Source organism: Quercus suber, unplaced genomic scaffold (assembly GCF_002906115.3).
Source record: "Quercus suber isolate HL8 unplaced genomic scaffold, Cork oak 2.0 scaffold_274, whole genome shotgun sequence".
In the NCBI taxonomy this organism is placed as follows: Eukaryota; Viridiplantae; Streptophyta; class Magnoliopsida; order Fagales; family Fagaceae; genus Quercus; species Quercus suber.
The window spans coordinates 582031-595463 of record NW_027069730.1 but is presented as its reverse complement, the minus strand read 5'-3'; the positions used below and the strand labels follow the sequence as shown (position 1 = coordinate 595463).

General features: G+C 34.1%; 1 protein-coding gene across 1 annotated transcript; it reads right to left on the bottom strand.

The window, feature by feature from the left end:
- Positions 1 to 5853: 5853 nt before the first annotated feature.
- Positions 5854 to 12258, bottom strand: LOC112002217 (lycopene epsilon cyclase, chloroplastic). The gene is made up of 11 exons (XM_024034371.2): positions 11778 to 12258; positions 11198 to 11369; positions 10595 to 10730; positions 10366 to 10476; positions 10177 to 10279; positions 9289 to 9432; positions 9099 to 9206; positions 8396 to 8492; positions 8185 to 8313; positions 7088 to 7220; positions 5854 to 6263 (listed from the first exon to the last, which is right to left on the bottom strand). Exons 1-11 carry the CDS (start codon positions 12078 to 12080, stop codon positions 6098 to 6100), a joined length of 1602 nt encoding a protein of 533 aa, XP_023890139.1. The 5' UTR covers positions 12081 to 12258; the 3' UTR covers positions 5854 to 6097.
- Positions 12259 to 13433: the final 1175 nt, after the last annotated feature.

The window sequence follows — 13433 nt, the reverse complement described above, 5'->3', positions numbered from 1 at the left end:
AAGATGTAAATCACAAGTTCTTTGTAAACTCAGAATTTTAGTTTGTAGTCGGTGATGAAATTGGGCATTTCATCTGCGAAGACTATAACATATCAACTAAGATGATTTGTCTTGATCATGGAAGTGGAGACTTCTAGTTGATATGTTTTAAGTGTTTAAACATATTGAACTGGATCGCTGTGAGATTTATTATTTTACTAGTGACTGTCAAATGAATAATAAATTTCACGACTTCGATTTACATCAACTCTAAATCCTGAGAGAATAATGGACCTGATCATGAGATGTAGGTTGTCTTGATATATCAGGAGTGAGATCTATAAGTAACGGTCAAAATCTCAGTATGTTGGGCAATCGCATTTAATGTTGATGGAACATATATTCTCAAGATGAAATTTATAACCTCTTAACAGATATATAAAATATTTCCTTGAGATAAGTTTAATGGGTTTGGTTATTTAGAGTGTTGGGTTCAACCACTTTAGTAAGGAATTACTAAAGTATATATTTATGGAATTGGATTTCATAAATATATATTGAATAACATAGAGGATTAAACCGGGTACTCAAGAATTAAGATGTAGTAATCTACAAAGTAGCAGTCAATATTCATGACTTTGTATTACTACGAATATTTTAATGAAGGAGTTGAATATATAATAAAGTCTTAGGATATAATTTATAGATAAGACCTAGAATGCAACTATATTTATATAGTGGTATTAAATATAGTTAATGATAACTTTGGACTTGTCAAGAGTTGACAGAAAAGCCAAAGGCCCATTGGAGCTAGAGTCTTGTTGGTCCCTTTTGGTCCCACTCCAAGCCATATACAAGAGCCCAATTAGATAATCAGTTGTATATAAGGAGAGTAACATACAGAATTTCATAATAAGGGCTTTTTCATGAGACTTTTCATTAAGTTTTTTCAAGAGAATTCTCATAAGGAATGAAATGGTTTATATGTGAGTGTTGGACACTCATTATTCTCTCCTTGGAAACTTGAGAGACCACACATCTTGGTCATCAAGTGGAATTGGAGTGAAGATTAAAAGTCTCCCAAGAACTTCTGATCTTTGGTTTTGAACTTCACCGCACCAAGGTACGCTTTCTTGTATTCGAATTCTGAAATTTACATATAGCATGTTATAGATTAAGAATGAAGTAAATCCGTTAATTTTCTGCTGCGTACATGCTTATTTCCAACAATTCGTATCAGAGCAGTCTTCAATTTCCAATTTGTTTAACATGTTTTCTGAGTTTTAGAATTAGAGATGATAGTTTCATATTGTTAGAAGATTATGTTTTAATTTTCTGCATGTTGTTGAAACTATGATTTGATGAAAACTAAAATTAATGTTATGATGTTGTTTAAATGTAAATTTAAGTACGTTAAATTGAGTTTTAAGGCTATAGCATCAATAGAATTCAGTTTTGACATCAATCTTTGTCTGTAATGTTCATATATTGAATGTTTGTTCATGAAAAATGAAGAAAACTGTCTTAGAATATTTTTGGAAATTCGAGTTTCGCGATTTTCAATCGATCGAAAATCACTTTCGATCGATCGAGTGAAACAGTGATTAGACCTTTTAAATAGATTGATTTTCGATTGCTAGTCGATCGATCGAATTTGTTTTTCGATCGATCGAGAGGCAATCGAGTGTCGATCGAACAAGTCAGGTGGTCAAGTTCGAATTTTTTAATTTTTTCGATCAATCGAGGGACACTTTCGATCGATCGAAAGAAGGAAAATCATAATTTTTTCTAAGTGTTTTCACAATAAAGAAAGAGCAATACAATGTGTGATTAGATTACACATGGTTCAAACTAAAAGACCTAATGAGATCAAAGGTATTAGTTAAATAGAACTCGTAGTCCTAAATAGTTTGGGATTTGTCTTTTAAGAAACATTCTAATGAGATTAGAATTGTTGTATGATTAAAAGTCTTTAACTTAATTTCTTTTAATTAGAAGTTTTAATGAGACTAAAGCTTAATTAAAAGGTATATAGTTTCTAATGAGATTAGAATACTTTATCTAGTAAATTAAGGATAAAGTTCTATATAACTAATTTTTGATTCATTAGTGTTTAAGGAATCCTAAATAGTTTAGGACTTCCATTTTAGTTAGTGATTCTAATGAGATTAGAGTCTTAGTTAAGTGCAAGGTTATTAATTGTGATGGGATCATAATTATTTAAGAAAAACCCAAATAATGAGTGGGAGTACTGAAATCACCCTTTTGTTAAGTTTATTGTAATGTGAATAGGTACCTTGTCTTGACTTCGAGTTTTGCATTCCATGCGGAGGGTATTTGCTTCACAGATTACAAGGTTAAACTTCTTTGTGATTGCGTGAATGTTCGTTACTCTATTGTGACGTGACTTAGTAACATCAAATTGAATTTAAATAATTAAACACATTTGATATGTAGGGTTAAAATTGTGATTAGATCACAACGATTTCATGTCAATCCACTTGTTTTAAAATTTCTAGTGGAAGAGAGATACAAGGGTTGGATCTCACGACCTCCATTGCCAGTTTATAGTAGTGTGATTAGGCACCTCGCCTTGGCGTATATGCCTTGCTCCCTTCGGAGGATGTTTAATTCATGATACTACAGATTAAACTTCTTAATGATAGATGAAGTATGTTTTTACATTGAGAACGACCACGCTTCCTTGGAGTTACTTGGTGACTCATATTAATTCTAAGTAATGGTGTACATTAGACTAAGTGTAATGTTAACCTCCCTTCGGAGCTATGTCATTATTACTTAGAGGCTAAAGGAAAAGCGGCAAATTATTTTTGTTTGGTAAGAGTTACCATGATAGCATTAATAATGAGAATAATTCTCGTCTGATCATAGTGATTGATATGACCTCGCTTCCGAGGAATATTAATTGCAGGATTAGGTTGTCGTTGCACCCAGTATAATATGTTTTTTCGGGTTTCATATTATATGGTTATGGATGCAAAATCTAATGTCCCTGTAATTATGTTCGTAGTCTCAAAAATAAAGTTGTCATAAATTTTTTCCTCTAGCTATTATTTTAGTTGAATCACATTAACTAAGAAATAATTTTGGACATGGTGCTTAAAGGAGCTAAAGTACATAATTATGTTTCGATTCAGCATTGTCATAATTTCCTATACATGATGTATTTATGGAAGATAGCTTATGATGTGTTCATAGTTTCCATTGTAATGCTAAAATGTTCATTGACTTCTATCTCAATTGTGCTATAGCATGAGATGCAAGAGTTAGTACTAAACTAACAAGCTCAACCAAAAATGGTTTACTTTGAATGAAGACTAATCCTCTAACCTAGCAAGCCTCCAAGACTAGCTCCTATTGCTTTAAAGTTTTAGCTATACTAACTTTTGCATCAAAGCACTAGCAACATCATAAATGACTCTAAAAACCTACTTTTGGTAAAGAGCACCCGCTGTCATGATAAAGGAAGATATGGGAGTCGTACCCAACTTTAAAGCTTAGGAACTCTCTAGCAACAACCCCTTAATTTCAATAGCTTCCTCTATCCCCATCTACAAGTCTATGGAACTCTCGTAGTCCAAAAAATTTTATCTTTTAGCAAATTTCCATGCACCCATGTCACCCAAAGATGCCAAATATGCTTCTACACAGCTACTTAGCCTACTTTACTCCAATCTTCTATCCTCTTTAATACTAAATCACCTTCCCTTTTAGTGGTGCAAAGTTGCTTCCATGACACCTCAAAGTTACCACTGCTACCCTCTTGAACTTTCCAAAGAAATGAATTGAACTTTTGGTCATTGGTTTTAAAAACTTTTTTGGGGAGTATAATGCTGAAGCAATAATATTGAATACTATGGAAGCCTGATCACAAAAGTTTGAGCCTCCCAAGCCCAACAAAAGAAAGTTTATTGACTGCCCAAGATGATATTGTAGCAATAATCTTTTCAATTAAAGGCTTGCATTGCAATCAGTAGCAATGACCTTATGAGAGATGAGAGGAAGCCTCAACTATCTCATTGGCAAGGAGCCTTCTTTGAATTGTAAATTTAGGATTTTATGTTTCAAACTAGGAGCAATCTCCGCACAGAACACTTCACTATTGTGCGGATTCACAAAAAACCCACAACTACATCTACATGTTTGATTAAAGGCTAAGATCATGCAAACTTTCCTTTTCCTATGGAATAAGGCTAAGAAATGATGAGAAATACTAAGTGTGGGTTTGGATACCACGTTTTCCAAACCCACGTCTGCATTTCTGTCCCTTTTTTTTTTTTCTCCAACGCATGAACAGTACAATCACATAGATGTACTGTGCGGGAGACATTTTTCACTGTAGCAGTACTGTTCATGTACTGTAGCGTCATTGTTCATACATTTAAAAATATTAAAAATAGGTCCCACAGTACTATTCACACATTTTAAAATTATTTTGCTACAGTGTTTTCAGTTTTCAATTTTCAGTTTTCAGTTTCAGCAACAATAAGTTCAATCCAAACGGACCCTAAAAGTAAGAAACTCTGCCAGAGTGTGCTCCATTAAGACAACTGGTTCATATTGACTAAGACACTACCAAGCTTCTTTGCAATAAATTTCTCTACATCCCTTTATTGCTCCATGTATAGAAGCAATCTACATATGGGTCGTCCTCTACCTCAATGTTACATTTGCACAGCTCAAAACCTGTTTCAAAGGAAGATAAAACTCCTACTTCCCCCACTTACTTTTTCACAAGCAGATTTACATTAAAATCTACCATCAATATCCATGGCAAAGGTGCGTTTGAGCCTGAAACACCTCCAAATTCTTTCATAAGCCTTTCCTTTCCATAACATTATTTGAAGTGCTTTTCCCATTGATACAACAATGCATAGCTTGAGAGGGCCAAGAAATAACTTCTTTGCTCCGGAATTCCTCAATATGCTCAAGATCATACAAGTAATTGTTAACCGTAAACACCCCATTTTGCAACCTTTCATCTCGCCATTCTCCACCTTCTCAAATCTAGGGGTAAAACAGTAGTTATAGGTTTGAAAATTTTTTTTATTAATGACCTTAAACATAAAATTCACATAATAAGTAGTCAAACAGTAATTTCCCAAAAAATTGGCCTCTTTCAATATTCAAAATGATGCTCAAATAACTAGGTTATATATATATATATATATATATTGTTAAGATCCATGATCTTTTATATATATATATATATATATATATATTTTTTTTTGTTAATGTTTAAATTTGATTGGTTGATCCATGATCTTAACATAGGCAGGCATGTGTAGGATAATCAAAGATCAATTTTAATTGGTCTGTTAAAAGATTAATTAATTTTAATTAAAAGACAAAATCCTATTGGTGATAATTGTTTAATTATGGTAGTTCTATGAGCATACAATTATTCCATGTGGGTAATGTTCCTTTTTGATGAATTTAATTAATTAAATATACATAAATATAATCAATTAGATTTTGATCATACTTATGTATATTTAATTAATTAGAGTTTTTTTTTTTTTTTTGGAGAAATTAATTACATTTTCAATAGTACAATTAATATATCTAATTATAGTTGCAATAGTATTTATCTTGTTTAATTGAATAATGTATTTATATTGTTAAATTAATAAATCTAATCGAGAGGGAAACTAGCAATGCCACTAAGCCGCACAATCTACTAGTTCACTTTCGTCTAATTGCATTGCATATGGCATCTCTAAAACTATTCCTGAAATAATAGGAGCACATTTTTCTTTATTTTTTAATAAGAAACCGGGAAAGCTCCACCAAAAAAAAAAAAAACACCGAAAGCTCCAAGGAGGCAGGTAAGCATTATAGAAGCTAAAGAGAGAGAGAGACATTGTAACTCTACTTTCATGAACAAAAAGCACAAAAATCCAACATGTGCAGCTTGGGTACAAAGTAACCAACAACCACATCATCGTGCTCAGACTAGAGGAGGTAGGATAGGATAGACACAGGTATGTATATACAAATACCTATAGTATTTATCAAAAGTGGGTGGGCTCCTAGTGTTGTCTAAATTGTTTTCTTTAACAGACCTAACAAGGGGAAAAAAATAAGAGGATACAAACTATACTGTAAGATAGGTTCTTATCATGGTTGCTCCAGTGGGATCAGAAAGAAGATGTCTGATAAGGGACATTCTCAGATCATTTGGTGCTATAACAAACATATATAAGGCAAACAATGCCAGGTCTGCCGAGGAGAGAGTGGAGCCAAGAAATCCCTGCCACATCCTGCAAGGAAATCATATCAATTATTCCATACCCCATTAGAAATTAAGCCAATCAAGCATATCTTCAACAATAGCTTTTTGTATTTTAAGCCGTAACTATCAGAATGACAGTTAAAGTTGTCATTTCCCTTTGTCCTATTTAGTCAGTATCTTTCACCAACATTTACTGACGTTCTATATTAAAGAAGCCTTTGTAGTATAATAATACTAACTAGTTAATTACTAAAATAAGATAAGCACATTATAGCATTTAATCCAGACAGTCCCTCAGAAGTCCTTGAAAAATTAAAATCATAATCTAAGAAGGGAATCAGGTAGCTTTTTTTTGCAACTCGGCATGAATACACATTTATTGCTGGCATCACTTGCATTGCAAGTTACCCTAATAAACCATCTGTACCATTATTGGTCAGTGTTCACTAACATAATTCTACTACCACCCACAATCACAATGAAGATGCCCCTTCAAGCTTATCTTTAAAACATAAAATGCGCAAGACTCTATTGAAGTTCACAATAATCAATCTATTGGCTTCCCAGCCTTTCTCCTTTTAAAAAGGATTGTCTAACAACTCTGAATTATATAACATGGAAAGAAGCGACAACCATCTCCTTTCTATAGGCTTGGAACAGGATTTTTACAGCCGACTCCAAAGAACCAGGAGCATAGGATTTGTCCTTTGCATATGCAACACACACATACACATGTGCGCGAACACACATACATATATATTTCTAGTCACTATTAATTTTGTCATCAACTAGGACATCTACATCATTGTACTTGTAATATACCACACAAATGATAGAGAAAAATGATCGTACCAATTGGGTAAGCGGAAGAAAGTATGAAAGAATGTCCTAATGCCCTCAATATCCAGTTGCAGAATCAGCGCTAATCCAAAGAGAAAGAATGCCCTTTGGCGTTTTCTTTCTTGTGGCCAAAGGGAGTTCCAAGCTGAAATAGAAAATATAAATAAAGAAAGTGCAAATTATAAATCACTGCACAGAAAAGTAGTAACATCACACAAGCTTAATTTATGAATTAGTAGATTCTCCCAAAAAAAAAAAAATTAATGATTAGTACAATTTACATACAGATTAAAAAAAAAAAAACTGGTTGATTAATCAATCTTTAGTCACTTGATAGCTAAGAAAACCCATTGTCTGCCTCATATGTACAGAAAACAGTGCTCACAATGAGTGCAAGTTTACAAGCTTTACATAATGGAAAATTTTCAAACGAAGAGAAGAAAAAACATATTATAACAGAGAGATGGGCTTCCTTTTAGAAGTGCAATTCTAAGTGAAAGCAGGATAGATGATTCAGTGATTTACTAATACACTGTGAGTAAACATGCTTCTCAGGGTCAGATCCACGTATAAAATGCAGCCAATCACCATCATATAATAAGAAGTTATTCAAGGGATTTTATAAATTTAAAAAATAAAATAAAAAATGGGCCCAAAGAACTGCACATGTGAGATATCCCTCTAGGAAGTAGAAGGTATTCTGCAATCAATAGCCACTCCAAGCACCAACTGGAAGGCTGGGAACTGAAAAACAAGAATTGCTAAAAACAATCACAAAAGGGACAAAATTTCTTTTTGACCCTAACAATCTCCTGAAATGAGGCCCAAAACCAGTTGACACTTCATAAAAAATATCTTGAAGGTGTAATTGTTAACCAAAGTAAGAAAATGTAATTAAAAATCAAGCTAAAAGTAGTTTTTCCAGACATATTACTAATAAACATATGTGGGTGCGTATGCTATATGCAGATATGCCAATGTTTCAATTGCTGAGATATGATTTTTACAATTAAATAAAGAATATGTTGGATACTTATAATTGAATATCTTATGCAAATAAGTATCCAGGAAAAAGAAAAACCCAAAAAAATAAATCTCCATGTACATACCTTGCATCGAGATATTCTCAGTAGATTTTATACGAGTAAGAGTATCCTTAGAATGAGCCTGCTTCAAAATATTTGCAATCACAGAGGCATATTTTGGAGCTTCTGACAAAGATCTCACAACAGAATAACCTGTTAAGTGAAGGTAGAAATATAAGCCCATTCAGTTTGAATAGATTAAAAATGGAATTGTCTAATTCATTTATTTACTTACCTGTGGCTGGATGCACCATGCTGGCAGCAGCACCAAATGCAAGGTTCTTTTGCTCTGTATTTGGTAAGGATCCACCAACTGGGATATAAGACCATTCCTGAATATCAAAATAAAAGGCAAAATTATGCCCTCAATCCTATTTATTTGATAATTCTGCAATCATGAGAGTACTATTTGGTAGTAGATGCATGAATGTTGATTTGCAAAACAGGAATATTGCCAAATACAAATGTACTTGTTAGTAAACATTAGTACCAAGTGCAGCATGAATCCTCATCAGAATGCTTCTCAAAGTGCCTCTTATTAGAATGTTCTTCAAAATATGTTAATAAAGTTGATATGAAACCACAAGAGATTTGGGAGATAGAATGTGATTCCTTGTGATGTAAATTCCACAAAATCCCTTTGAACTGGTATATGCTTTAGCTAGAATAAGTGAACTTCTTTTACAAAAGTGCAAAACTTTAAACACCTTTGGGGTTGAAACACACTATCACACATATAAAGACAGGGAAAAAAGATTAAGAAATGCAACAAGCATTATGCCCAGGTTCTTTTAACAAACAGATGATGAAGATATGATTGGTCCACTATATGGCAGAGGCAAGAATCCTTGTAATGGCAGTAGATAAAAGGAAATTGTAAAGATGACCATTCATTAAATCAAAATTATAAGCATCAGAGTTTGGCCACAAATATTAACCTCTTCATAAGTTTTTATAATTCGGATCCCCATTGTCTGTAGCCTTGAAAAGAGTTTTTTCTTCAACAAACCGAAAGGCATAGCTTCTTTTGAAGCCAGACAAGTTTCCTGCAATTCATTTTCTCCAAATATCTTACACATAATTTTGATAAGTAATACAACAAACAAAATTGAAATACATTGAGTGAACCTCAAAGAACACTCTTGTTGGGGACATGGGCATGGCATAAAGAAATGTTGGATATTCTGCTTCTAAACATGGAACTTTTTGTTTCATGTAGTCCCTATAGTCCATGAAAACCATGAGGCTGGGATCATATGGATTATTTTCCACCTGAAATAGTAAGAATTGACAGAATTATTGCAACTGCAAAGAAGAAACCAAACTTATTATCTTGTTGTGAAGAAGACAGAGTACAGCATTATAGGAATAATTCATATAATGGCATAAAGAAATGTTGGATATTCTGCTTCTAAACATGGAACTTTTTGTTTCATGTAGTCCCTATAGTCCATGAAAACCATGAGGCTGGGATCATATGGATTATTTTCCACCTGAAATAGTAAGAATTGACAGAATTATTGCAACTGCAAAGAAGAAACCAAACTTATTATCTTGTTGTGAAGAAGACAGAGTACAGTATTATAGGAATAATTCATATACGAGTCCAGATTTTCTTCCCAAATTTTTGTAAAACACACGAAGTGTAAAATACAATTGCTTCTTGAGAGAAGGGAATTCACACAATTGCACGACTTGCAGGCAAACACCCACAACTTGTATGGTTTAGGATACAATGAAGAGAGAGATTTGTTTTTTATACAGTAATAATGATGTAGCGATATTGATATCACTGACCATCATAATGCAAGCAACCATTCAATCAGATCACCTAGATATGTAAATCATCCTAACATATAACATTTTCCATATAGCTTTTCAACAAATGTGGGAAATGAGAAAAGCAGAACTAAGAAAACCAAGTTATAAGACACGAGGAACTTTCTGTAACAAGAAGATCGATGCAGAAAACTGCATTGAATATAATGGCTTAAATAGTATAATCTACATTCCTACCTCAACCTCCACACCGTAAGCTGTTTGAACAGACACCTTTGGACCACCCACCTCATACTGCAACAATTTCCCTGATGCTGCTCCTGACGCAACAGTAGCAAGCCTATAATACCGCATTAGAAGCTTGAAACAGGGTAAAACAGATTAAGTAGAGATCTTCATTGAAACGAAAAGAATATCTCATTGTACCTGCAGGGAACAACAATATCGTGTTCACAGGCTACAAGACTGTGGCCATTACTAGCTTCAGCAATCCTTTCCACTCTAGAGCAAAGATATGAAACACCTGACTCGACACACCTAGGAGAAATTAATATAAATCATATATCTATAAAACCACCATATCCACAAGCACCAAGGAGTAGAAACATAACAAATAATAGAAATCATGGCGAGGAGAAATTGCAACCTGTCTTACCTTCGTAACAACTCCTCATGGAGCAAATGTCGACTTACACGTCCATAGGCACGACCAATCAGAATGGGATCATTGTCATCAAGATATAAAATTGTATCCTGCCAAACGTGCTCAATACACCCTTCAAGTCCAAGATCTGAAAATAGAATAAAGTAGGTTCAAATTAAACATGGATGCGAAGCAGAGTTTTAATTTTTTTTCCAAAACTTGATGGATTTTTAACACCACATAGAGTTTTCTGGTAACATGAATGCACTAGTCTTTTAGATTGGGAGCGAATAACAATTACCAGCTTAATTTAAATGTTCACTGGTTCAGCAAGGGCTCATCTAAACATAGCTAGCTAAATTTAAAATCGAAATACAAACCTTACATTCTGCGTGACAAAAGAAAATACATAAAAAAGCTGTGATGGGAACTGAATATGGTAGATAGATAAGATTAGGCTTCGAACAAAACAATACACAAAGATTTGGTTATAAGTAAACATACAATTTCAACATTAAGTCAGTAACATATTACACCAGTTCCCTACTAGAAAAGGAATAGCATACAAACAGTATCACTGAAACTGGTTTTGTTTTCTTAGAACAAAAATGATACCTTTAAATTCATCCTCCCACACGCCATAATTATTCGTAAAAGGGAGGTCTGGACCAATGAGTCCAACTTTGAGTCCTAACTTGGCTGACTCTGCAGCCAGAGCAAGCCCAGCTGGACCGCAACCAATCACGACCAAATCCAGCACATTCTCCCCAACAGATATAGGTGCTAACTGCAAAAATAGTTCATAGTAACACAAAATTGATGAGGCAAAATTCCAACATTTCATAAGTGAGTCAAAAAGATTCAACATATTGCTACAACTATTAATTCATAAAAAACAGTGTATATACATGGCAAAGAGCACACTTAATTTGTTGAATAGATGAAACTTACACGACCCAGGTGAAATTTGTACAAGATATTTTCACTGAGTCATAACGTGATTTGATCTAGGACTTACACTACATGTAGGATTAAGATTAATTTATTTACAACCTAGTTGCATGCAATCCAAGTAAGACATTAAATACAACGAACCTGATTAAAAATGACATTACCCTTAACTAGGATTAGGCTATCTCACAGTTTTCGAAGCAAGTTAAGCTTATAACATAGGAGAAGTGGTAATTTTTATAACCTTATCAGCGAGTTTAGATTGCTTATCCATGAGCTTGTTTTGCTGCATTTGTACAAAGAGGAGCTCGGACCCACCACCTTTTACATAATCTTCCTGATCAGCAAAACCTTCTTTGAAATTCACAGCCACACATCTCTCACTCCCTGTACTGGCCGCTCTTACTCTCACATAATGCCGGCACAAACCACACCGACGAAATGGGCCTTGTTTTCTACTTAGCGTGATTCTCTGCGACGGAAAAGTAGGCCAAAACGACACCCCCATTGCCGCAAAGTTCCGAGCTCCAAGTCCAACACACTCCATCTTTGATTTCCTTCTTCTTCTTCCTTTTTTTTTTTTTCTCTCTGTTTCTTCAAGAGCCCGGCATTTAAGCTCTTTTTTTAAAGAAAAAATTTGTTGGGGTTGAGTAGTTTTATGAGAGTGAAGAATCGAAATAGCAAAAAGCAGAGTCTCTCTGAGTCTGACACTCTTTTTTTCTCTTTGAGAGAAAATGGGGATAGGGAAGGGTGGTATATATGGTGAAATTTAATTTGCTGAGATGTACAACTTCAATCCACAGGATGCCACGTGGAAAGATAGGATTGGTTGGGGTGTTTGAAAAAGCTACCCCTTATCAAAAACGAGTCGTTTGTTTCTTTCTTTCGAGTTTCCACTGTGTTCCGGACCCGAAAAACAGGTGTTGCTGTTTGTTTCTCGTGCGTGCGTTGTAGACTTGGTAGTAAGTCGCATTAGTTGTCCACCATTAGAGCAATGGTATTTGACGACATTTTCTACTAATTTATCAAGTCGGCAAGTCTGTGTTTGCTCTTACCTGAGTTTATTGTTGACATCACTTAAAAGGTTAGGTCATCAGATATCAAATTTTTTATGCTAGACTTTCTCACGACAATTATGCTTCAAGTCATATTTCTTTTGTTACATAATTGTATGTGCTTCGGGTCTCACTAACGGAGCGGTGGTCCTAATGCAATTTTTTTTGTGTCTATAAACTTTCTCGAGACAATTGTGCTACAGGTCACTTACCAATATCCTTTACAATGTTGTGCTACAAGACTTCAAGTCGTATTTTGTCATTATATAATTGTCTATGCTTGTTGAGGTACAAATTTTTGAGCTTTAATTTCATTAGCCCACTCACAAAAATACCCACACAATCTCATAAATTATTTTGAGTTCACATAAATATTTCTCACATATTACTCAAATATTCTCTATGTTATCGGGCTCCCACAAATATTTCCTATATAAAGCCCCATAAATTGCCTTGAGCCCTCTCACAAATATTACCCATTATATCCCACATATTATCCAACTCAGATTTTCCACAAATAATACTTATCACATTACTACCAAAATTGGGCCACAAAATTATACTATCTCCACAAAAAGCCCAAAATCACTTAAGTTGTGGGCAAAATCCGAAAAGGCCCAACAAAACCCTTTTACAAAGCCCGCTACAATGCAGCACCTCTAAAGTCCATTACAATATGAAACTTCTACTAAGTCTGTTGCTATACGGCAATATTTTCACAAAATCCTACAAAGCCCAAATATTAATTTGGCACTATTTTACAAAACCCAAATACTATTTTGGCACTACTTTACAAAGCTCAAATATTATTTTGACAACTATTTATGAAGGCCCAAAATACTATG